Source organism: Capra hircus, chromosome 4 (assembly GCF_001704415.2).
Source record: "Capra hircus breed San Clemente chromosome 4, ASM170441v1, whole genome shotgun sequence".
NCBI classification, from domain to species: domain Eukaryota; kingdom Metazoa; phylum Chordata; class Mammalia; order Artiodactyla; family Bovidae; genus Capra; species Capra hircus.
The window spans coordinates 67,778,047-67,803,360 of NC_030811.1; the positions used below are offsets into that span (position 1 = coordinate 67,778,047).

General features: G+C 34.9%; 1 protein-coding gene across 3 annotated transcripts in view; it reads right to left on the minus strand.

Annotated features, from left to right (window-relative positions):
• Positions 2,513–25,314, minus strand: part of TFEC (transcription factor EC) — a 111,338-nt gene continuing 88,536 nt past the window's right edge. For 2 of the 3 annotated variants that reach the window (XM_005679165.2, XM_013963314.2), the window contains exons 5-7: positions 15,392–15,467; positions 9,022–9,169; positions 7,397–8,137 (exon numbers count right to left, since the gene is read on the minus strand). In XM_005679165.2, coding sequence (XP_005679222.1) covers positions 7,757–8,137; positions 9,022–9,169; positions 15,392–15,467 — 605 coding nt within the window. In that variant the 3' untranslated portion in view covers positions 7,397–7,756. Of the gene's footprint in view, positions 8,138–9,021; positions 9,170–15,391; positions 15,468–25,314 lie in introns of all 3 variants that reach the window. The other variant, XM_005679166.3, reaches the window with a different exon arrangement.

Below are 25,314 nucleotides of genomic sequence, written 5' to 3' on the forward strand. Positions count from 1 at the left end.
CCACATTGTGGTTGATCCTATCAAAATCATCACCATCTAAAATGTTGTACTCTTGTCTTAATGGTCTTGCCAATTAATGAAACTGATATATATTTAACATGATGTATATCCAGTGCTTAACCAATAAACCTTATTGTATTTTACCACTTAACCACCCCACAGCTAGAACTCCACAGGTGATAATAATAATAACTTTTTAGGTGGGTTTCAATATTCCTTTTGGTGGTCAACAAAATCAATGCTTGTATTATATCTAAGTTGTTTGCAGCTGCATATCTCACTTAACAAAAATGTTAAAAAATGTTACAACTTTCCTTCATCTTTTCCATCTTTTTGACATAACTCTGAATAAGGGGTGTATGTGTGTGTGTGTGTGTGTGTGTGTGTGTGTGTGTGTGTGTGTGTGTGTGTGTGTGTATGCATCCCTTTCAAGAAGAAGAAATTTAGGGGGCTTCCCAGATGGTGCAGTGGTAAAGAATTTGCCTACCAATGCAGGAGATACAGGAGACACGGGTTCCTCCCTGGGTCAGAATGATCCCCTGGAGGAGGAAATAGCAACCCACTCCAGAATTCTTGCCTGGAAAATTCCATGGACCGAGGAGCCTGGTGGGCTGCAGTCCATGTGGTTCCAAAAGAGTCGGACACGACTGAGTTGCACTCCTTCTCTTCTCTCTCTCAGCTGTTGCCTAGCTGTAGGCTCCAATAAAAAGTAACAAGGGGCTAGTGATGAAGAACCCATCTGCCAAGGCAGGAGACTTAAGAAGGTTCAATCCCTGGATTGGGAAGATCCCCTGGAGAAGGAAATGGCAACTCACTCCAGTATTCTTGCCTAGAGAATCCTGTGAACAGAGGAGCCTGGAGGGCTGCTGTCCATAGGGTTGCACAGAGTTGGACATGACTGAAGCGACTTAGCACGCATGCATCCATTGGAGAAGGAAATGGCAACCCACTCCAGTGTTCTTGCCTGGAGAATCCCAGGGACAGAAGAGCCTGGTGGGCTGCCGTCTATGGGGTCGCACAGAGTCGGACATGACTGAAGCGACTTAGCAGCAGCAGCAGCCTGGAATAATGACAACCCATTCTAGTATTCTTACCTGGAAAATTCCATGGACAGAGCAGTCTTGTAGGGCCACAGAGAGTCAGTCACAACTGAGCACACACAAACACACACACACACAGAAGAATAAAATGTTCTTATATGTGGAGTCATTCCTAATATCAAGAGATTAGAAAACTTTTTTATAAGCCCCTACATAGGCAGAGATGCACTTACACTCAAATACACTGCGTATGTACATATACATACAATAAACAGTCAGGTATAGAACCCATTCAGTTATCCTTCTTTCAGTCTGTACAGTGTCAAAAGATCATCCTAAATTACCTTTACCTCATTAGATTGGTTATTACTTTCTACACAGAAATTATTATATTTTTGATCAGTATTTTTAGCATTAATATGCATTATAAAACATTTATCATTTTAAAAAAATCAGTGAATCTATATTTGAACATGAAATAGCATTTTTATATTCAACTCAGAGCCATACTGTTTCATTATTTTTTTAGGCATAAACATGGTATTAAATATTAGAAGTCTTAACATTTAACTGAAATTCTTATTAATTTCATTATCAAGGGATAGGTCTAGTCAATACCAATTAGCAGTTTTAAAATGTTTTACATATTAGAGTACAATATTCTATTTATCCTAGATTGTCTGGGGACTATCTAGGATATTAAAAGATTTTGCAGAGTTTCTTAGTAATTTCATTGCTGCAATTATGCCTGCTAGCAATTTTGCAACATTTTGATAAATATTTTCTGTAAATCAAAACCATAACAGCATGAAGAAGCAGATGGTAGGAAACTATATTGAAAAATGTAACAACTGATTTCATTAATAAGGAAATGTTGGCTTACTGTTTTCAGCATGGACTATCAAGTAAGCAGTTGCCAGTTGTGAAGTCTCATGGCTGCTAAGTATCCTTTTAGATGATTACCCCACATTCTGTATTTTCCAGTGCAGTTTATGTACAAAGTCAAAACAAAAAGTATATTAAAGCATTTAACAATTCTATGCTTTCATTATATATATATATATATGCAAAGAAAATATTGGTTCATTTTTTACAGTATGTATACAAAGATTCATGTACTTATCAGAGAACATCAGTGCTATTTTCTTAGAAAATAAGACATATTACTTTGCTATTAAAAATGAAAAATAGCAATAGTTATAAATTCTACAGTCTTATTATACTAACAATGTTTTCTTGATATAACCAGTTAGATCAAACTTATAGGAATATTGTTTCAGTTATTCAAATATACAAAATCCTATTAAAATCAAAGATTTTTAACTACATTGTTATTATTAAGATTAAATAGCTGAATTAATTTTAGCATTTTATGCCATAAGCAACTTCAGTGCTCTTATAGTTAGCTTTTAAACTTCAGTATTCATGTAATAAAGAATAATATAACTGGTTGCATATAATTCTTTCAGCACATTTTGCATATTTTCTATTTTATCTGTTATATATAATCACCAGCTTTAAATGTCATACAAATAAAATTCATTTCTGTGGAAAAAGCAGCATGAGAATACAGAATTTTTTGAAATAAAATGGTAGTGCAGGAATAGGAGAGGTAGAATTGGAAACACAAAAGTCTTTAACTTTATTCTTGAAGCAAGTTAGATAAATGTAGGGAAAAAAGACATGTAACTGAAGATTTCATCAGTAGAAAACACAATAGAAATTTGAATATGTATAAATACCTACACAAATCCCTTTACAACAAAAAGATAAAAAATTCCCTTTTATGTATAAAGCAGCAGATAAAGTATTTCATCATTAAACTGGTTGAATCCAGTGGGAAGTTTTTTAATGAAAATAATTATTTTTGGATAATCTCTTATATACTAAAATATGACTCTCACAGAAAACAAATGTAGCACAGAAAAATTTTAAGAAAATTATTTTTATCAGATTTTAAATACTTCATATACAAATTAGAAATCATACAAATGATAAAATATTGATGTATACAATGAATAACGATTACAGAAAGGTTGTAAGATGCATTAGATATGCAACACTCTAAATTTTGTGTTAAGTATTTATTAAGTAAATGTAATGAAATCACTGTATATGTAATTTACACTAAATCAAATTGACATCTTGTACTTATCAACAAGCAGGGCATCAGAAGGGCAAATGATGTAATTCCATGTAACAGATATAGGATGTACCATAATCAATACTGTAGCAAAATTCAGTTCTTCAGGTATTTTCAAGAGACCCAGGTGGCTGATCTAGTGTTGATAACACAGCAAAATGATTAATTGATTCCAGTTTTCATCTACATCTTAGACCTTATAAGGTAGGTAAATATCAGCCTAGAGACATTATAAAATATCAAAATTTCATAATATCATAAGAGTAAAAAATATTTTCATGATAGTTTGAAGTATAAGAAAATTCCAGTATGCCTCAATCTATCAAAACAAAGAAAAAATAAATTATATTTTACCTTGTGTAATCTAACTTCTCCCTTGACATGAAGGTAAATGAGCATATCAAATCAAAAAACTCATTGTGTTTATTTTTTAAAGAAAGAGCTACTAAATATTTTATTTACAGTGATGCGAGTGGCAAAGAATGAGTTTAAAAAGTAGAGGAAGGCTGTTTCTCAATGTTCCCAGTCCATCTGGCTAATTATTACTTAGAACTTTTGTACTCACACATAGAAAGCCATATTCACTGACTTCAAATCTGTCAACTGAGGAAATATTATCTGTATATATATTCTCCAGTTATGGGGAAAATTCAAGAAGAAAGAACACTAAAAAGAAAAAAACATACAAAAAGCTACATCTACTTGTAAGCAGTCCTTATTATTTTAAGATAATTAAGAGTTGTAAGGGTTGTTTAATGTGAATCCAGGGAAAGGAAGCCAATACTTCAGAGAAAAAAGATTTCATGGAACCTTATCTTGAAAAATAAATAAAAATAATTTTTAAATTGTTTTATTTCATTTTAGCCAAGTTTTTTTTATTATGATAGCAATTATATAATTATTTGCATGAACAATACTTGGTTAAATTCTGTATTAATAGTCCAGTGATAGCTGATGTTTATTGTGATAAAATTATTTTAGACAATATATCTGTTTTACTGTTGTACGTGGGCTTCCCTGGTGGCTCAGAGTGTAAAGGGTCTGCCTGCAGTGCGGGAGACCTGGTAGGGAAGATGCCCTGGAGATGGAAATGGCAAACCACTCCAATAGTCTTGCCTGGGAAATTCCACGGATGGAGAAGCCTGGTAGACTACAGTCCATGGGATTGCAAAGAGGTGGCACACAACGAAGCAACTTCACTTCTCCTAAATCAGATGTACTATTGTACATCTCACTTCTGCAAAAATATTATAGGCATCAATTTTCCCAAGGATAATTTTTGATTCTTAGATAGTCAAATAATTTGCCTGTGAATTTATGTTACCTCTACTTTGATAAATATATACATATATATAACTTTAAAATATCATTGTCAGATACTTGCAATATCTAATTATCACAGAGAAACTGAGCCACAAATGCGTAAATATATGACAGAAGCATATATATGACAGGGGTTGTTAGAAAGGGTCTATTCACAACTTTTTCAGTGAAAGCAGCTAGTGTTTGGTACACTTTCACTTACCAATGCAACTTTATCATTTCTGGAGCATGGATAATGATATTCAGATAACTAAGGCTCTGTCTTCCCTCATTATATATGACATTAACTGTACACTTTGCTCTTGATGTGAGAAATTTTCATCTGGGATCCAAGGAGATATACAGGAGGTCCCACAAAACTCTTAGTGCATATAAATTTAGGGCTGCATATTTAAACTCTACATTTTTCTAGGGAGAAGGTCTATAACTTTCCATAAATTCTCAATGCCTTTGAAAGTCAAGAACTAAAATTAATTTTTTAATCTACTTCAGTTGACTGTTACAAACCACTATCTTTTACTCTGTCTTTAAAATTCCATTGCCTATTTCACAGTCCCCTAATAGCTATTATAATCTGCAAGTAGCAGCAAATATTACCTTTTGCAGCAAATATTTCCTCTACCAGATCTCTCTCATCCAGACTCTACCATCTTGTGTCAAACCATTCACTAGCTGAGATTATGAGAAATGGCTTTCAGGGCTGAGTAGTAGTATTTTAGCAGAATGGAAAATGATGACAAATTAATGACATCAATAGTGTGATTTTTCTAGAATATGAAGAAATTAGAATAACATATAAAATTATACAGAAATTAGCCTCTGTGTAGAATGATGTGCTTTTCATTGACTCTAAGATATATTCCTTCTCTATGATTTGCAATGTTAAATTATCAACTCAGATAATAAAGTAGAATTTTGCAATAAAGTATATAATGGCATCACCAATTTAATGGACATAAGTTTGAGCAAACTCCGGGAGATAGTGAAGGACAGGGGAGCCTGGCTTGCTGCAGTCCATGAGGTGAAAAAGAGTCAGACATGGCTTAGCAATTGAGCAATATAATGTTCTCAAATTCTTGAGGAAATGTATCTTATTCTTTCTTTCACGTGACATATTTCAGATGAATTTATCTACCTGGCTTTGATGACTATTCCTATAATTTAGAGTTTTTTCATGTCAAAAAGTGAAAATTATTTCAAATCTCCAAACTCTGAATTGATGCTATAAACCAACCCTGAGATAATTAATACACCATAAAGATTTAGTATTTGTCCATTTTAATTAGCAATAAGTCTCAAATTCTGTGATGACATATTTTTCATGTGAGTAAAACCTGAAGCACCCTTTCAAAAATTTATCCCAAAGTTAATATTCATGAACAACTACATCTCTATCATAGTAATACACAGCAGAATTTTAATTTTCAGACTTATTCTTCCTGGTTAAAATATATATATATATATTTCTACTACATTATTTCATCTTCGTTTTCAAAGAGACTTTCATAAGTTGTTGTCAATAGTTTTCAGGATTCCCAACAGACGTCTTCTAGATCTCTCTAATGGATGTCTCATGAAAATACTTTTCCAATTTATTCTCATTTTATCATTTAGTTGATATTATTCTCCTGTATAGCCTCCCCTCCACCAAACGTATGCTTTTTAAAAGAAGTTTTAAATTCTGCTCTTCCCACACACTTTTGGGATTCTCCAGCCTTCAATTTTATTTTTTCTGAACTTCAGTATTTGCAGTTTATACCGCACCATGTAGACTTTAATTTTAAAAGTCTTCTATCTTTTGTTGTGGTTTCTTATGCAGTCTCGTTAACTCCCTGAGGAGTAAGACCATATCTTGCTCTTCTGTTCTATATTTTCATAAAACTTACTGCAGTTTTCAATATCTCTCCCTAAAAGCTCATTGATCAGATGATTGTTCATGCGGGTCTAACACAGAGCAATATTCCTGGTAAGTAAATTCCCAAAGCTTTGAAGAAGCTCAAGAGAGAAAAAATTGAGTAAATCACCATAGGTATAAATGTTCTTAATAAATGCTAACAAAGATCATAAGGTACTTTAAGTACTTATAGGAATAGCACTGTATCTTCTACTCAGAGCTGAATGTAATAAGAAAGCTTTTCTGTTTTACTAATTATTTTGTCAGTTGGCAATCTGATTTTCAATATTTCATGTATTCAAAGGAAAACTGCATCAACTAATTAATTTAAATCCAGTTTTTGAAACAGTGATAAGTGTTATTTAACAAATTAACAACCTGTCCTTTTAGGTAGACTTTCAATATTTTATTTGCTGAGACTGATTATCCAATATCTCTTCTTGATGAAGCAAAAATGATTTAGTATGTAATTTCAGATGCTGATTAGAAAATCAGAAGAATGAAGGGGAATAAAGAACATATATTTCCTCCATTTTGTACCTGTTTGGGGGAGTATATTTGTGTGAAGTGATATGATACAATCCCAGCCAATATTCTTGAGGAAAAGATTCAATATGTTCCTTTTCTGGACTGTGTGTGTCTTCTCTATAAATGTGCAAAGAAGATTTTAGAATTTGTGTAATTGAACTGACAAAGGGAATTTGAGTCTTTAGAATCCAAAGTTTTTATAAATTTTCTGTGTTTTACTGTGGAAAATTCTAGAGTTTATTATAGATTTACTCTTCAATTATAAGTGGTAGATAATCTATCTTTTATTTAGTTGCTCTACAAGGCTTGAATGCTAGACAACATATCCACCAGACAATGGAGAAAAGCAATGAACCACCAGATTGTTGATCTTGATTCTTGAAAACTAACGTAGTCAGAGCTTGAATAGGAAAAAGACGGAAGTAAGTGAGAAAATGTCTGCATGTTTCAAAAGGTAGAAAACATTTGTATGTTTCAGAAAGTTTATTCTTGCAGTCTGTTAGTTCCAATAGCACATCATCAAGTGACTCCTTTTAAAACATCAGTAGAGAGCTATTTCTCATGTTGTGCCTCTTTCCAGAAAAACAAAATTTAAGTAGATTTGGACTTAGTGGTCAAAGAGGGAAAAAAAAAACTTTTTTTCTGACAATAATTCTTCAACACCATGTTTGTCCTTCCTGTAAATTCTGCTGTTTCTAACCAGTGTTTCATGACCAATATATTCCTTTCAGAAAAATTAAGCAAGAGAAATATATGAAACAAGAATGTAATTGCATAGCACCAGCACACAATTTCTTCCTAGTTGATCAATTGAGCCTGTTAATTTTTTTATAACTCATCACCATCTTCTGAGCTAAAGCTACTTCTTCTACTGCTCTCTTTCGAAACTGCAGGAGAAGTGGCAGATAGCAGAGGATCTGTTCCAAACGGAGATACTGTGTCATCCAGCAGCATGTTATCCAATCTTTGTTCCTCTTTCAAAGCTGCACTAAATGATAAATCTGTGAAGTGTGACAAAGGATCGGAGAAGGCCATAGCTTGATCACAGAGTTCAGGGCTTGTCCCCTGAGACAGAACCAATTGTTGGCAATAGTCTCCTGAATTCTGCTCTAGATGGGTCTGTTGTTTGGTGATGTGAGCACCTAAATCAACTGTGACAAGTGAAGCCAGGGTTGGCAGACCATGAGCACGAGCCTGTATTTCTAGTTCCTGCAATATCAAATAAGAATAGTTAAATAATGACTTTGATAGTAAACTCAACTCTAGAGAGTAAGTCAGAAATAGATCCAACAAGCACTCAACATGAAGAGTAGTATAAATTAGAAATATTCTTTGCAAATAACAGAGTGTTGTATGTTTCTAATGCCTGAAAAATAATCCTGAGGAAAACACTCTGATTTCTTAAAAATTCCTCCCCCATTTTTTCGTTAAAAGAATACATGACATATAATGGTCTCACAGCGGCTCAGACTACAAGACAACTATTTGGAGATAGTGGAAATCTTTCAGTCATTCTTCCTGATTAATTTCTCAATATAAGACCATTTTATGGAAACAAGTATTTTACCTGGCAATAAGCTTGTGCACATATTAAAGAAAAAATCTTGAGAGTTATGAAAACCTATATTTTGAGATTTTGTGTCACATAAGAAGATGAGGAGTGACTTAATATAAACTAGCACAATATGCCTTAAGGCTACAAAATCCATAGCAGTGTTACTAAACAAATAAAAGAGGGAGAGGAAAATTTAATGTCCAATATTATCCAAAGAAACAAAGATCCTATTTACTATTATTTTTTGACTGGGATAATATTTGTATGTTTATAAAATTGGTTCTATTGTATGCATTTTGCAATTAGTTATTTTCATTCCTTATATATTTTTAAAGCCAGCTTGATCCTAGATTTCTAATCAAAACCTAATTGAATCAGTCTAATTCATGAACTTCTAAAAGGCAATAAAAATTATCCTTGAGAAGGAAAAAAACAATTGTTAGTAAGAAAAAAAAAAAAAACAAGACCAGTGAATAGAAGAGATGATGGGTAAGTCATATGTAAGGTACATGGTTCATGGCAACGTTCTTATGAAAACCTGAATGCGGAGTAGAAGGCGCCTGTTAGCCTGCTCTAATTTCTTCTGTCTGTGTTCTAATTCTTGAGCTCTCTGTTGTTCTTTTTGTAGCCACTTGATGTACTCCACTGATGCTTTTAGAATGGTTCCTTTGTTCCAGCGCATATCACTGTAGAACGGAGAGATAACCTTTTCACAATTGTGCATGTCAGCAGAATTCATAAGAACTTACAAAATCTTTTACATTAATATGAAATAATGATTTACATGACTATTATTCACTCTTAGATATTATTGCTTCTGAATAGAAATTTTAATAGAATAGTTAAGAAGCCCTTATATAGTAAAATTAATCCCAGAATGAAAATAAGTGTCAAAAGAAAGTAATAAAGTGACTTTTTGTGGGAGAGCTAAATGCAATATCATGATTCTACCATTACAGTTTTTATATTTTTAGTGAAAATTGCTTTTATTATTAACTCTGAGATTAAAATCTATGTGCAGTATTTCTGCATTAATGAACTAGGAAATGTACATTACTGAAGACTTAAGCCTAAATTTTTTAAGATCATTTCATATGTACCAATCTTTTAACCTACTTTCTATAAGGTTGCTTTTATGCCTCTAGGGAAAAAAAATAAGGTCCCATGTCTGTCCTGAATGGTGATCCTGAGTAATTGTGAAACAAATCATTTTGGCAACTTTATGCAATAGAGCAAAACTTTCTAGATTCATAAGGCAAATTTTCCCACACAAAAGCATCAACACATTTTTTTAATAAAAAGCTATATATCTATTTTAAATAAGTTTATGATAAGTAAATACAATTAAATATTGCTGATAATCTTCAGGCTGTAGCATAGAAAAATATTTTATTAAAACTTATTTTTAAACAAGAAAAATGATAAATCCAGAATTATAGAACTGGCTACTTATTTTAATGTCTAGAAACATATATCAATCAATTTAATACTACCTGACAATTGGTAATATGTATGGAGAATAAGGCCAAGCTAATTGCTAAAAGTTAATCAGAACAGCTGAAAAATCTAGGTGAATTTTCAACTTAGAATAATGAGATTTGTTTTGATACAACAGAAAGTAAGCTTGTAGGGAAATTTTTAAAAGGCATTACACTGCATGTGATTTTAGTTTATGTGATCTACTTGAAATATATGCAACTTAATATGTATATTACTAAGTACTCAGAAGTAGAAAAATATAGTTTGAAAAATCTGACTGGTATATGCCTCATAATTTTATTTCATTTCTTCTCATGGAAAGAAAAAATTAGAAGGACAGAAGGAATATGAGGAAAACAATATCCTAGTCAGCTTTGAAATTTAAGGTACTGTTTACTTAGGTCTAAAATAAATACTCAAAGTTTTGGTGGAAAACACACAATGGGGACTTCCTTGGTGGTCCAGAGGATAAGCAGTCACCTTCCAATGATATGGGTTCAATCTTTGGTCAAGAAACTAAGATCCCACATTCTGTGGGGCAACTAAGTTCCACACACCACAACTGAGACCTGATGCAGCCAAATCAATAAATGTGAACAGTTGCTTCTGTCATGTTTGAATCTTTGCAACCTGATGAACTGTGGCCCGCCAGGCTCCTCTGTCCATGGGATTCCCCAGGCAAGAATATTGGAGTGGGTTGCCACGCACTCCTCCAGGGGATTTTCCCAACCCAGATATCAAACCCACATTTCTTGTGTCTCCTTCTTTGCAGGTGTATTCTTTACCACTGGGCCACTGAGGAAACCCAAATCAATCAATCAATATTTTTTAAAAAGGAAAACACACAAAGGGTTTTCCTACAATATTTATTTATTGTTTTAATTCACTAAAGTTTTAAAAGTTCACTCTATTTTAAAGCCATTTTAATGTATGAGATTTCATCCTAAAATATTTTGTTTTCCAAATATATTAAGGAGACATATTAATTATATATCCCAAGATAATTTCAAGCAGTTAGGCATTAAAAACATTATATATGACGGTATACTATAAACACTAACACATACAAAGACTTGCCTAAGGAGTGAATATTCATAGTGGCTTATCATTTTCTACAAAATAATTTAGTTTGAAGAACTTAAATCTTTAGGGAAGTTAAAACCTTGAATGTCTGTAGGGCTAAAGCAGGTATTAGACATATGTAAGTTAGAATAGGAATGCTGCCAGGCAAAACTATGGAAATGTATGATCTATTGTCACCTTAGGAGTACACATCCACTTAAAAGTATTACAAAAAAGAAAAGAAAGCAAACATCATGAGAGGTCTGATTCTTCTTCCTTTGATCAACATTTTGTAACTTCTGATTTAGAAAGTCTTGTTAGGTCTCATTTACTACTTCAACTACCATTCTTACACAAAAGCAGAAGAAAGTTTTGAGTGTAGAAGATTAAAAAAATCAGTTTAGTAGAAAAAAAAAAAACCCTTAGGTTTATATCTTAAAAAGTAGAAAAAGTAGTAAAACAAAAAGTAGAAAACGTAGTTTAGAAAAAGTAGAAAAAATAATAATTTGATGGCACAATGCATGTTCTGCTAGCATTTTTATATTTAAAAATATGATTTTTGTAAATATGATTAATAAAAAGCACATATGAAGTAGATCACTACCACACATATGTAGAAATGTTTCACCTTTTTATTTGTTAGTTCTGTTTGGTTTCATTTTTCGCTAATGGTTAAGATATTATCATTCTCTGGTAGTGTGTTTTTCATTTCATTTTCTCAACATATTTATCTCAACTATAACTTTACTATTTGTTTTCCCTCTGACCATACTATTTCGATCCAGCAAAGAAGAAAGAAGTACAAATTTCTGAAAGTTTTTGATACACAAAAATGGCAACTTCATAGAATTCAAAACTCCTTCAGGTGTTAGCTTTCATTTCCTAAACCAAGTGAAAGTGAAAGTGAAAGTCACTCTGCTGCTGCTGCTGCTAAGTCGCTTCAGTCGTGTCCGACTCTGTGCGACCCTATAGACGGCAGCCCACCAGGCTCCCCCATCCCTGGGATTCTCCAGGCAAGAACACTGGAGTGGGTTGCCATTTCCTTCTCCAATGCATGAAAGTGAAAAGTGAAAGGGAAGTCGCTTCAGTCATGTCCGACTCTGTGAGACCTCGTAGACGGAAGCCCACCAGGCTCCTCTGTCCATGGGATTTTCCAGGCAAGAGTACTGGAGTGGGATGCCATTGCCTTCTCCAGAAAGTCACTCAGTCATGTCCAACTCTTTGCGACTCCATGGACTACAGAGTCCATGGAATTCTCCAGGCCAGAATACTGGAGTGGGTAGCCTTTCCCTTCTCCAGGAGATCTTCCCAACCCAGGGATCAAACCGAGGTCTCCCCCATTGCAGGCAGATTCTTTACCAGCTGAGCCACAAAGGAAGCCCTTCCTAGACCAAATCCTAAGTTTATTGCAGTCATGAGCTGGAAAGGCATTCAGAGCCTTTTTAGAACTGCTGGCAAGTTAGAAGAGGGAAACGGGGCCCAAAATGGCACTCCAAAATAGTGGTCAAAAACAGTTATGCGAGAACATACTGACACTCCTTTCCCTGATTCGACCCCGAGGTCATGCTTCATTTGTATAATGCCCTCTTCTTACCCCCTTCCCTGACTGGTATCTGGTTCATGCCTCACTGGCATGAAGCACAACCAATCAAGCCCCCAGAACTACCAAAGAGAAAGTAACAACAGATACAAAGGGAAACTGAGCCAGGTCTAGACCACTCCTACAGGGGTTGGTCCACTCTCACGTCTGGAGAGTGTACAAGACGACAAGAAGCGAAGAACTGACCCAGTAGAATCAGAGCTTCAGAGTTCTTTCTGCTTGCCCAAACACATGTGTTTAGAAGTTGGTCCCTAGGTCTCCTCTCTCTATTTAACACTGTTTTTGCAAATGTGTGGCTTTCCCACTCTTTCAAATGCATCTGCCATAAGAAATGTGTTTTCTATTGTGACCTAGTGCATTCTTTGTACATAAAACTGCAACAAAGTTTTCATGAGGTATTACTATCCTCCTAATATGTATAATTGGAGAAGGACATGGCAACCCACTCCAGTACTCTTGCCTAGAAAATGTGTATAATATATAATACTTTTATATTTCCAGTGCCTACATATGATATGATATAATGGAATTAAAACAATTACTAATTCTCCTTTCTGAAATCTACAAAGAAGAGAAAACCACTTAAGAAGGCTTACAATGAAGCTTCCTCAACTATGGTCCCTTTCAGATGTGATTATGGATAAACTGATTTTCCTTCCTCTATCAGCCCACAGCCTGCTTTTGTCAATAAAGTTTCATCAGGTGCAGTCATCCTCTTTCATGTACATATTGTCTATGTCTGCTTTCATGCTACAATGCAGAGTTGAATAATTGTCTGATTTTATGCTCACAAAGCTTGAAATAATTACTATCTGACTCTTTAAAGGAAAAGTTTGCCATCCTTTGGTCTTGACAATGAAAATTTTGCCATTCCTGTTCTTGACAATGAATTAGAACCAGAGAGGAGCCATTTTATAGCGATAGCTATACAATAAAAGTATAGAGTAATAATTATCCCTCACATAAGCTTTATCATTTTTGAGGTTATCCATATTATTTTATTTTATTTTTATAAAACTCCATCCATAACTGGTGCTTTATAGGCATGGTGATATGGAAAGATGTTCAGTCAGGCTTCATAGTTTAATCTGACAGTCTTATTGTTTGTTTTCTGCATATTACCTGGCCCTGGCACTGTGGATTAGCTCTATCAGTTACAAGAGAAGCTCTCTTAACTTACTTTTATCTGATCACTTTCAGGGTTAATTAATGATCTCCATTCCCTTTGTGATGGTCACTGACTGTTGTCAGAACAAAGTAGATAATAGAGGCCACTAGGCTACCTTCTGAGACACCCATGTACTTCTGTTTTCCTTCTGGTGACAGTGCTTACTGACAGACTGTTAAATGAATGCCCATTGTACTTATTATTGTGACAGTATAATTAAAATATATATGGTAACTAATAAAATATGAGTACAAAATTTAAAAAAGCATTTATAAAAACAGCTCTTGTTTTTTAGGAAAAGTATATCAAAAGCCTCAGAAAAAAACAAAGTAAAATGTCAGTAAGATAGTTTGCTAAAAATATGCTGTTACAAATTAGGTGTAATTTGCTGTTACAAATTAGGGTGTAGTCATTTAAAAAAACCATCTATACTTAGGTTTTTGTTTTATCTATAAGAAATTAAAATAGACTATACATATTTGTGCAGTTTATGTAAGACAGAAAATTGAAACACATATTCAAACAATAAAGTCTTGACCTTATATCAAATGTTTGGCCAATAAATGTTCATTTATGTTTTAAGTGTTTCAAGTTTTATCTGGAAAATGGGTGTCCTGTTCTGCTAATAGAAAGAATTGCATGCTGAGAGACTTAAAAGATTTGAAAAGTTAGTGGTGGATCCTAGCCAAGATTAAGCTCTTCAGACTCCCCATGCAGTGTTCTTTCTGCCGTTCTACTCAAGAAGACTTCATTATCTATTATGCCCATAAGAATAAATATATGGCATTTCCTCCATTACAAATGATTGAATCGTCCAAGTGAATTAACACTTTCATTTAGGGAAAGAGTACTTTCACTTTTCACAAAAACCACTTTATCAAACCTCATCATTTCTGAATAATGGATAATGCCAGTGTTTGGAGAGTCCAGTTGTGTCTGAACAAAACATTTTTTTCGAGTCCTTATTAATGCTACAATGTTTTCATGGTTTTAGAGAAACATGGTAAATTGACATTTTGATTAATCAACTATTTCTTGAAATTTTCAACCCCAAACAACTAGTTCAACTGACTTTGTGACTATATGGCATCAAAGCCTAGCTGAAAATTTAATTACAATAACAAATTATTGACTAATATCAATAAGCATGTTTATACAATTCTTATTTTTTGCTTGTGTATTTTTTGCTTGAATTTTGGAACCTCTGAGAATTCAACATTCCAATTTTCATGTACATATAAATCTTAAATTGGAAGAACTGCTATAACTATAAATTGAGGATTCCAGTTGATATCATGAAAGTATCACTAAATTTGCAAATATTGGTGCCATACAGAAATATATGTTATGTACTAAGAAGAAATAATTTACTTATTTTCTAAAGCTCAATAGGATAAGTGTTAGTAACAATTTTGATGTCTGATGTTCAGTAATTATTAGCCTTGAATAGATATTTTAAAATGACACCAGTAGCAGCCTTGTCTTCACCATAAGCTGCTTACTTTCTCAGCACTGGTTCACCCCTCCACCCCTTCCCTCCCACCTGTTTTGTGTAGTATTGAAACCATAACATTATTAAGAAAGGATTATTGCACTCACGGATCATTAGACTTTGGAATAAGAGTGCCAAGCTCCTTGATTCGGTAGTTAATATTATATCTTCTTCTTCTTTCAACTATTAAAAAAAGAAATATTATTGATTATTCTCATTAAAATACAATTCACTTTTGGTCAACTGTAAACCTCCTTAATAATCTTTGAAAAACAGTGAGCAAAAAATTTCCATTTAGTCACAAGTGTACTTCTCAACAATAAAATAAAAATTCAAATATATTTTATTCTAAAAGTAAAAAAAACAATATTAGAATTGTGATTCTATTGTTCACAATGATTTTAAATCATTTTGAAACATTTTCTCTCAAAAATAACATTTTTATCATTCTTTGAAATGCTATATTTACTCATACTGATATACATATATATATCAGGTGGGTATATATATGTGTATGTATATATATATATATACACTTTTTCCTCTCATATAGTCCACTGAAAAGCTAACACAAAGCTTGGCTCATGGTAGGTATGTGTGCCCAAATAGATTGATCTTTTTGAGGGCAGGGACTATTTCTTACTTCATTCTATATACCCAGAGGGCTTGGCATATAAAAAGTGTTAAATAAATGTATGTTGATTAGACCATAAATATACTTTGCTAACTTAACAACTTTCAATAATACATAGAACAGTGATTCTTAAGCTTTGGCATGCATCAGATACATCTGGAAGGACTTTCAAATAAATAAAAATAAAGTTTTACTCTGCACCTAGAAATTCTGATTTTAGTAGGATTAAGTTGGGACCCAAAAATCTGCATTTCTAACAAATTCCCAGGTGTTGCTGATGCTTCTTGTTGAGGGCCCACACTTTGAGAATGACTGATATAGGTTTTTATTCAGAAATTATTATTCAGAAATTATTATTTCTCTGTTTATTTTCCCATGCATCCATTGCCTATGACAATGGATATGCATCTAATAAATGTTCAATAAATGTCAAGTGTACAAATAAGCAGAGCTTTCTATATTGACCCTTACCTAAAACCAGTCTTATAGAGCACAGAATAGTCGTATAATCTACTCTGTACTTGCAGGATCAGGAACCAAGACTTACATATAATTCTTTTTCAGTAGGTAACATTTTTAAAGCTTTTCAGGGAAATGAAAAAAGTAAAAAGTCACGAAGAAGAAAAAAACTGTCGAAACATTAAACAATACATGTTTGAAAAATACAAACTGCTGCTGGGAACAAAGAAAGTCCTTAAAAAATCAATTGTCTAGGTAAATCTACTCTATGAAGCAATTAATCATGAATGAACTTGACCTTCTGGAATAATACACTGGGATTCCTCTGAAATTAGGATACAATTTAGGATATATAATTGATTCTTGGGAGAGATTATTTTCCTTCTTTGCCAGTTTTGTTTTCTCTGTGCAAGTAATTGAAAAAACTGACACCATATAAAAAACTGAAAAGAAAATAAGGCAAAGCTGATAGAAATACATTTATATTTTATAGTGAGAATTTATTAATAATTCTATGTTCACACATACTCTCATATTATAAAACAGACTCAAATATAAGATGAAGATCAGCTATGAAGGATGTTCACATTTTTATCTGAAAATAGGAGACTGGTGTAGTCCTATAATGTTTTATCAAAATGTATTATTTAAATGTACCTTATGTAAAATATCAGAAATTCCTACTCTAACCTTATAAGATTGTGCTCATAAAATTTTAATGGTTAATTATAATGAGAAGTTTGTTTTCCCACTGTTTTCATATCCAGTACTAGTTGTTTGTAAAGGAGTCAAGCTTTAAGAAATTACTAAATCACTTCATGTTATATGTGATTTCACTCTTTACAAAGTTTTTGATATATTCATTCATTCATTCCTGTCCTGAGAAACAGGCAACAGATGCTTCTTTCCCAGACTGCATAGTTGAGGGCCCCCTTTGCCTTCTCTTACCACATCCATCCTTACTGAGCAAGGCAGCCACAGGGCAAAGGGATCTCCCTTCTAAACTACACTGCAGGTAATTTACACCAGGAATATTGTCCCAAATGCCCTGAGCCTGTGCCGGCTATGTCTGAGGTTCATCCTCCTGAAGGAAGATCATGACACCAAGGTGCTCACCCCAGGCCCAAGATGCAGACAAGGGTCAATTTTTTGCAGATAGGTATGGAACTTGAATATACAAGATGAGGGGTTCACACTCATGTTTGAGGTCATATGCACCATAGAATGTAATAGGGCATAGAAAGAGAAGTGAAAGGGGCCACTGAGTAAGGACTGACATTGCCCCACCATGACTTCCCACTCGAAATTCCATCAAGTGGAGTTCCATTAGTGGCCCAATCTGTTAGTGGTGCAGTACTTATACAAAATTCTGAGGATCTGAGAACTCATATTTCAAACCTGGCCTTCCTATCTTTAGGAAGGATAGAACATAATTTAGTATTTCTAGCTTGAGTTATAGCTTTTAAGTATTTAGACATCTGTTAAGTGGGATCTTATTTGTCCTCTAGCCATGATCCTCTCAAATGTTAGGGGATATTTAGATTCATACTTTACATGTGATATTAATTTTGGGTAACATTGATAGCTGCAAAAAGTAAGATCACCAAGTAATCCAGATTATTAGTAGAAAATACTTCTATACTTCAATGATGTGCATGTGTGCACTCAGTCACTCTGTGTGTATGACTCTTTGCAACCCTATGGACTGCAGTCTGCCAGGCTCCTCTGCCCATGATATTTTCCAGGCAAGAATACTAGAGTAGGGTGCCATCTCCTCCTCCAGGGGAAATTCCCAACCCAGGGATTGAACCCATGTCTTCTGTGCCTCCTGTAGTGAGGGTGGATTCTTTACCACTGAGACATCTATAATGATCATACCAGGAACCTATCATACTTAACATTAAATGGCCTGTTATTTAAAGTGCAAACATAGAGGATAGAAGTAAGGAGAAAGGAAGGTAATAGCAGCCTTAAAACTAAGAGAGAAGGCTTTAGTTCCTTGATGTGTTACTTCTTTCTGTAAACAACTAGTTCTGTCTTTCAGGTTCTTGTCTTACAAAATTCACCAATGCTTGTCTGCTCTTCCACTATGTGATGAAAAGCAAATCATTTCCCTTTCCACAACTACTCTAAGGACTGTTATAACCATGGGTTAGCCTTCTTCTCCTTCATATAGTCAGCCTACCCTCTCATGAAGACGGGTGCTTTATGAACAGATAGATGCAGGTTTCGCAGGTACAGTTCAGTTCTGTTCAGTCGCTCAGCCATGTCCACTCTTTGCGACACCATGGACTGCAGCACACCAGGCCTCCCTGTCCATTGCCAAATCCCTGAGTTTACTCAAACTCATGTCCACTGAGTTTGTGATGCCATCCAACCATCTCATTCTGTCCTCTCCTTCTCCTCCTGCCTTCAATCTTTCCCAGCATCAAGGTCTTTTCTAATGAGTTAGTACTTCACATCAGGTAGCCAAAGTATTGGAGTTTCAACTTAGCATCAGTCCTTCCCATGATTTTTCAGGATTAATTTCCATTAGGATGGACTGGTTGGATCTCCTTGCAATCCAAAAGACTTTCAAGAGTACAAAAGCATCAATTCTTTGGCACTCAGCTTTCTTTATAGTCCAACTCTCACATCCATACATGACTACTGGAAAAACCATAGCTTTGACTAGACAAACCTTTGTTGGTAAAGTAATGTCTCTGCTTTTTAATATGCTGTCTCAGTTCAGTTCAGTTCAGTTCAGTTGCTCAATTGTGTCTGAATCTGTGACCCCATGAATCGCAGCACGCCAGGCCTCCCTGTCCATCACCAACTCCTGGAGTTCACTCAGACTCGCATCCATTGAGTCAGTGATGCCATCCAGCCATCTCATCCTCTGTCATCCCCTTCTCCTCCTGCCCACAATCCCTCCCAGCATCAGTCTTTTCCAATGAGTCAACTCTTTGCATGAGGTGGCCAAAGTACTGGAGTTTCAGCTTTAGCATCATTCCTTCCAAAGGAATCCCAGGGCTGATCTCCTTTAGAATGGACTGGTTGGATCTCCTTTCAGTCCAAGGGACTCTCAAGAGTCTTCTCCAACACCACAGTTCAAAAGCATCAATTCTTCGGCGCTCAGACTTCTTCACAGTCCGACTCTCACATCCATATGTGACTACTGGAAAAACCATAGCCTTGACTAGACAGACCTTAGTCGGCAAAGTAATGTCTCTGCTTTTGAATATGCTGTCTAGGTTGGTCATAACTTTCCTTCCAAGGAGTAAGCTTCTTTTAATTTCATGGCTGCAATCACCATCTGCAGTGATTTTGGAGCCCAAAAAAATGAAGTCTGACACTGTTTCCCACTGTTTCCCCATCTATTTCCCATGAAGTGATGGGACAGGATGCCATGATCTTCATTTTCTGAATGTTGAGCTTTAAGCCAACTTTTTCACTCTCCTCTTTTACTTTCATCAAGAGGCTTTTTAGCTCCTCTTCACTTTCTGCCATAAGGGTGGTGTCATCTGCATATCTGAGGTTATTGAGATTTCTCCCCGCAATCTTGATTCCAGCTTGTGTTTCTTCCAGTCCAGCATTTCTCATGATGTACTCTGCATATAAGTTAAATAAGCAGGGTGACAATATACAGCCTTGACATACTCCTTTTCCTATTTGGAACCAGTCTGTTGTTCCATGTCCAGTTCTAACTGTTTCTTCCTGGCCTGCATACAGATTTCTCAAGAGGCAGGTCAGGTGGTCTGGTATTCCCATCTCTTTCAGAATTTTCCACAGTTTATTGTGATCCACACAGTCACAGGCTTTGGCATAGTCAATGAAGCAGAAATAGATGTTTTTCTGGAACTCTCTTGCTTTTTCCATGATCCAGCTGTCTAGGTTGGTCAAAATTTTACTCCAAGAAGTAAGCATCTTTTAATGTCATGACTTCAGTCACCATCTGCAGTGATTTTGGAGCCCCCCAAACTAAAGCCACTATTTCCATCATTTCCCCCATTTATTTGCCATGAAGTGATGGGACAGGATGCCATGATCTTAGTTTTCTGAATGTTGAGCTCTAAGCCAACTTTTTCACTCTCCGCTTTCACTTTCATCAAGAGGTTTTTTACTTCTTTGCTTTCTGCTATAAGGGTGGTGTCATCTGCATATCTGAGGTTATGATATTTCTCCCAGCAATCTTGATTCAAGTTTATGCTTCATCCAGCCCAGCATTTCTCATGTTGTACTCTGCATATAAGTTAAATAAGCAGGGTGACAATATACAGCCTTGGCGTACTCCTTTTCCTATTTGGAACCAATCTGTTGTTCCATGTCCAGTTCTAATTGTTGCTTCCTGACCTGCATACAGATTTCTCAGGAGGCAGGTCAGGTGGTCTGGTATTCCCATCTCTTTAAGAATTTTCCAATTTGTTGTGGTCCACACAGTCAAAGGCTTTGGCATAGTCAATAAAGCAGAAGTAGATGTTTTTCTGAAACTCTCTTGTTTTTTCGATGATCCAACGGATGTTGGCAATTTGATCCTTTCTAAATCCAGCTTGAACATCTGCAAGTTCATGGTTCACGTACTGTTGAAGCATAGCTTGGAGAATTTTGAGCATTACTTTGCTAGCATGTGAGATGAGTGCTATTGTGTGATAGTTTGAGCATTCTTCGACATTGCCTTTCTTTGGGATTGGAATGAAAACTGATCTTTTCCAGTGCTGTGAGTTTCCAAATTTGCTGGTACATGTAGCATCAATTTCAGCTAACGACATGTAAGGAAATTCCTGGTTTTAAAGCTTTAAAGATTTTATTTATTTTCATTGCAATCTTTTCTCATTTTTTATTTGATTCTCAGAACAAAAATGCTTCACACTCAACTAGTCAAGCTGACTTAAGATAGTTAAGCACTATCTTAAGAGACATGAAACAGCACTTAAAGCTCACCCTGCCCATAAACAACTTCCCTTGAATGCATTTACTCATCTCATGTGATCATTACTGAAGGCACATGGACCCCCAGGAAGGCATCAGAGCCCTGGCCTCAACATTGTTTGCGACAGTAGTAGAATTCAGCAGTACAACATAAGCAGTATTTTAAAATAACTTATCATTAGGAAAGGAGGAATAGATTGACACAGAAAGATAAGAACCTGGTGTTACATTTCTAGCTATTTAAATGATGTACATTTTCTTTTTTTTAATTAATTAATTTTAATTGGAGGCTAATTACTTTACAATATTGTAGTGGTTTTTGCCATACATTGACATGAATCAGCCATGGGTGTACATGCGTTCCCCATCCTGAACCCCTCTCCCACCTCCCTTCCCATCCCATCCCTCAGGGTCATCCCAGTGCACCAGCCCTGAGCACCTTGTCTCATGCATAAAACCTGGACTGGCAATCTATTTCATGTATAGTAATATACATGTTTCAATGCTATTCTCTCAAATCATCCCACCCTTGCCTTCTCCCACAGAGTACAAAAGTCTGTTATTTACATCTGTGTCTCTTTTGCTGTCTCACATATACGGTCATCGTTACCATCTTTCTAAATTCCATATATATGCATTAATAAACTGTACTGGTGTTTTTCTTTCTGACTTACTTCGCTCTGTATAATAGGCTCCAGTTTCATCCACCTCATTAGTACTGATTCAAATGCAATCTTTTTAAAAGCTGAGTAATATTTCATTGTGTATATGTACCACTGCTTTCTTATCCATTAGTCTGCCAATGGGCATCTAGGTTGCTTCCATGTCCTAGCTATTGTAAATGAACATCAGGGTACAAGTGTCTCTTTCAATTCTGGTTTCCTCAGTGTATATGTCCTGCAGTTGGATTGCTGAGTTGTATGGCAGTTCTATTTCCAGTTTTTTAAGGAATCTCCACATTGTTCTCCATAGTGGCTGTACTAGTTTGCATTCCCACCAACAGTGTAAAAAGGTTCCCTTTATCTACACCCTCTTCAGCATTTATTGTTTGTAGATTTTTTGATAGCAGCCATTCTGACTGGCATGAGATGGTACCTCACTGTGATTTTTATTTGCATTTCTCTGATAATGAGTGATGTTGAGCATCTTTTCATGTGTTTGTTAGCTATCTGTATGTCTTCTTTGGAGAAATGTCTGTTTAGTTCTTTGGCCCATTTTTTGATTGTGTCATTTATTTTTCTGGAATTGAACTGCATGAGCTGCTTGTATATTTTTGAGATTAATTCTTTGTCAGTTGCTTAGCTTGCTACTTTCTCCCATTCTGAAGGGTGTCTTTTCACCTTGTGAAAAAGCTTTTAAGTTTAATTAGGTCCCATTTGTTTATTTTTGCTTTTATTTCCATTACTCTGGGAGGTGGGTCATAGAGGATCCTGCTGTGATTTATGTCAGAGAGTATTTTAGCTATTTTCCTCTAGGATTTTTAGTTTCTGGTCTTACATTTAGATCTTTAACCCATTTTGAGTTTATTTTTGTGTATGGTGTTAGAAAGTGTTCTAGTTTCATTCTTTTACAAGTGGTTGACCAGTTTTCCCAGCACTGCTTGTTAAAGAGACTATCTTTTCTCCATTGTATATTCTTGACTACTTTGTCAAAAATAAGGTGTCCAAAGGTGTGTGGATTTATCTCTGGGCTTTCTATTTTGTTCCATTGATCTATATTTCTGTCTTTGTGCCAGTATCATACTGTCTTGATGACTGTAGCTTTGTAATATAGTCTGAAGTCAAGAAGATTGATTCCTCCAGTTCCATTCTTCTTTCTCAAGATTGCTTTGGCTATACGAGGTTTTTTATATTTCCATACAAATTGTGAAATTATTTGTTCTAGCTCTGTGAAAAATACCGCTGGTAGCTGGATAGGGATTGCATTGAATCTATAGATTGCTTTGGGTAATATACTCATTTTCACTATACTGATTCTTCTGATCCATTAACATGGTATATTTATCCATCTATTTGTATCATCTTTGATTTCTTTCATCAGTGTTTTATAGTTTTCTATATATAGGTCTTTTGTTTCTTTAGGTAGATTTATTCCTAAGTATTTTATTCTTTTCACTGCAATGGTGAATGGAATTGTTTCCTTAATTTCTTTTTTTGTTTTCTGATTGTTGGTATATAGGAATGCAAGGTATTTCTGTGTGTTAATTTTATATCCTGTGACTTTACTGTATTCATTGACTAGCTCTAGCAATTTTCTGGTGGTGTCTTTAGGGTTTCCTATGTAGAGGATCATGTCATCTGCAAACAGTGAGAGTTTTACTTCTTTTTTTCCAGTCTGGATTCATTTTGTTTCTTTTTCTTCTCTGATTGCTGTGGCTAAAACGTCCAAAACTATGCTGAATAGTAGTGGTGAGAGTGGGCACCCTTGTCTTGTTCCTGACCATTGGGGAAATGCTTTCAATTTTTCACCACTGAGAATAACGTTTGCCATGGTTTATCATATATGGCTTTCATTATGTTGAGGTATGTTCCTTCTATGCCTGCTTTCTGGAGGTTTTTTTTTTTTATCATAAATGGATGTTGAATTTTGTCAAAGCCTTTCTCTGCGTCTATTGAGATAATCATATGGTTTTTATTTTTCAGTTTGTCAATTTGGTGTATCACATTGATTGAGTTGTGAATATTGCAGAATCCTTGCATCCCTGGGATAAAACCCACTTGGTCATGATGTATGATCTTTTTAATATGTTGTTGGATTCTGTTTGCTAGGATTTTGTTATGGATTTTTGGGTCTATGTTCATCAGTGATATTAGCCTGTAGTTTTCTTTTTTTGTGGCATCTTTGGTTTTGATATTAGGGTGATGGTAGTGTCACAGGATGAGTTTGGAAGTTTATCTTCCTCTGCAATTTTCTGGAAGAGTTTGAGTAGGATAGATATTAGCTCTTCTCTTAATTTTTGGTATAATTCACCTGTGAAGCCATCTGGTCCTGGGCTTCTGTTTGTTGGAAGAACTTTCACTACAGTTTCAATTTCCATGCTTGTGATGGGTCTTTTAACATTTTCTATTTCTTCCTGGTGCAGTTTTGGAAGGTTATACTTTTCTAAGAATTTGTCCATTTCTTCCAGGTTGTCTATTTTATTGGCATATAGTTACTGGTAGTAGTCTCTTATGATCCTTTGTATTTCTGTTATCTGTTGTGATTTCTCCATTTTCATTTCTAATTTCATTGATTTGATTCTTCTTTTTTTTTTTTTTCTTGATGAGTCTGTCTAATGGTTTGTCTATTTTATTTATCTTCTCAAAGAACCAGCTTTTAGTTTTGTTGATTTTTTTCTATAGTCTCCTTTGTTTCTTTTTCACTTATTTCTGCCCTAATTTTTATGATTTCTTTCCTTCTATTAACCCTGGGGTTTTTCATTTCTTCTTTTTCTAGTTGCCTTAGGTGTAAAGTTAGGTTATTTATTTCATTTTTCTCTTGTTTCTTGAGGTAAGCTTATATTGCTATGAACCTTCCCCTTAGCACTGCTTTTACTGAATCTCTTAGGCTTTGGGTTGTCGTGTTTTCATTTTCTTTCATTTCTATGAATATTTTGATTTCTTTTTTTATTTCTTCTGTGATTTGTTGGTTCAGAAGCATGTTGTTTAGCCTCCATATGTTTGTGTTTTTAATAGTTTTTTTTTGTTCCCATAGTTGACATCTAATCTTATGGCATTGAAATGATTTCAATTTTTTGAATTTACCAAGCCTAGATTTATGGCCCAGGATGTGATCTATCCTGGAGAAAGTTCTGTGTGCACTCGAGAAAAAGGTGAAATTCATTGTTTGGGGGTGAAATGTCCTATAGATATCAATTAGGTCTAACTGGTCCATTGTATCATTCAGAGCTTGTGCTTCCTTGCTAATTTTCTGTTTAGTTGATCTATCCATAGGTGTGAGTGGAGTATTAAAGTCTCCCACTATTATTGTGTTACTGTTAATTTCCCCTTTCATACTCGCTAGCTTTTGCCTTACATATTGTGGTGCTCC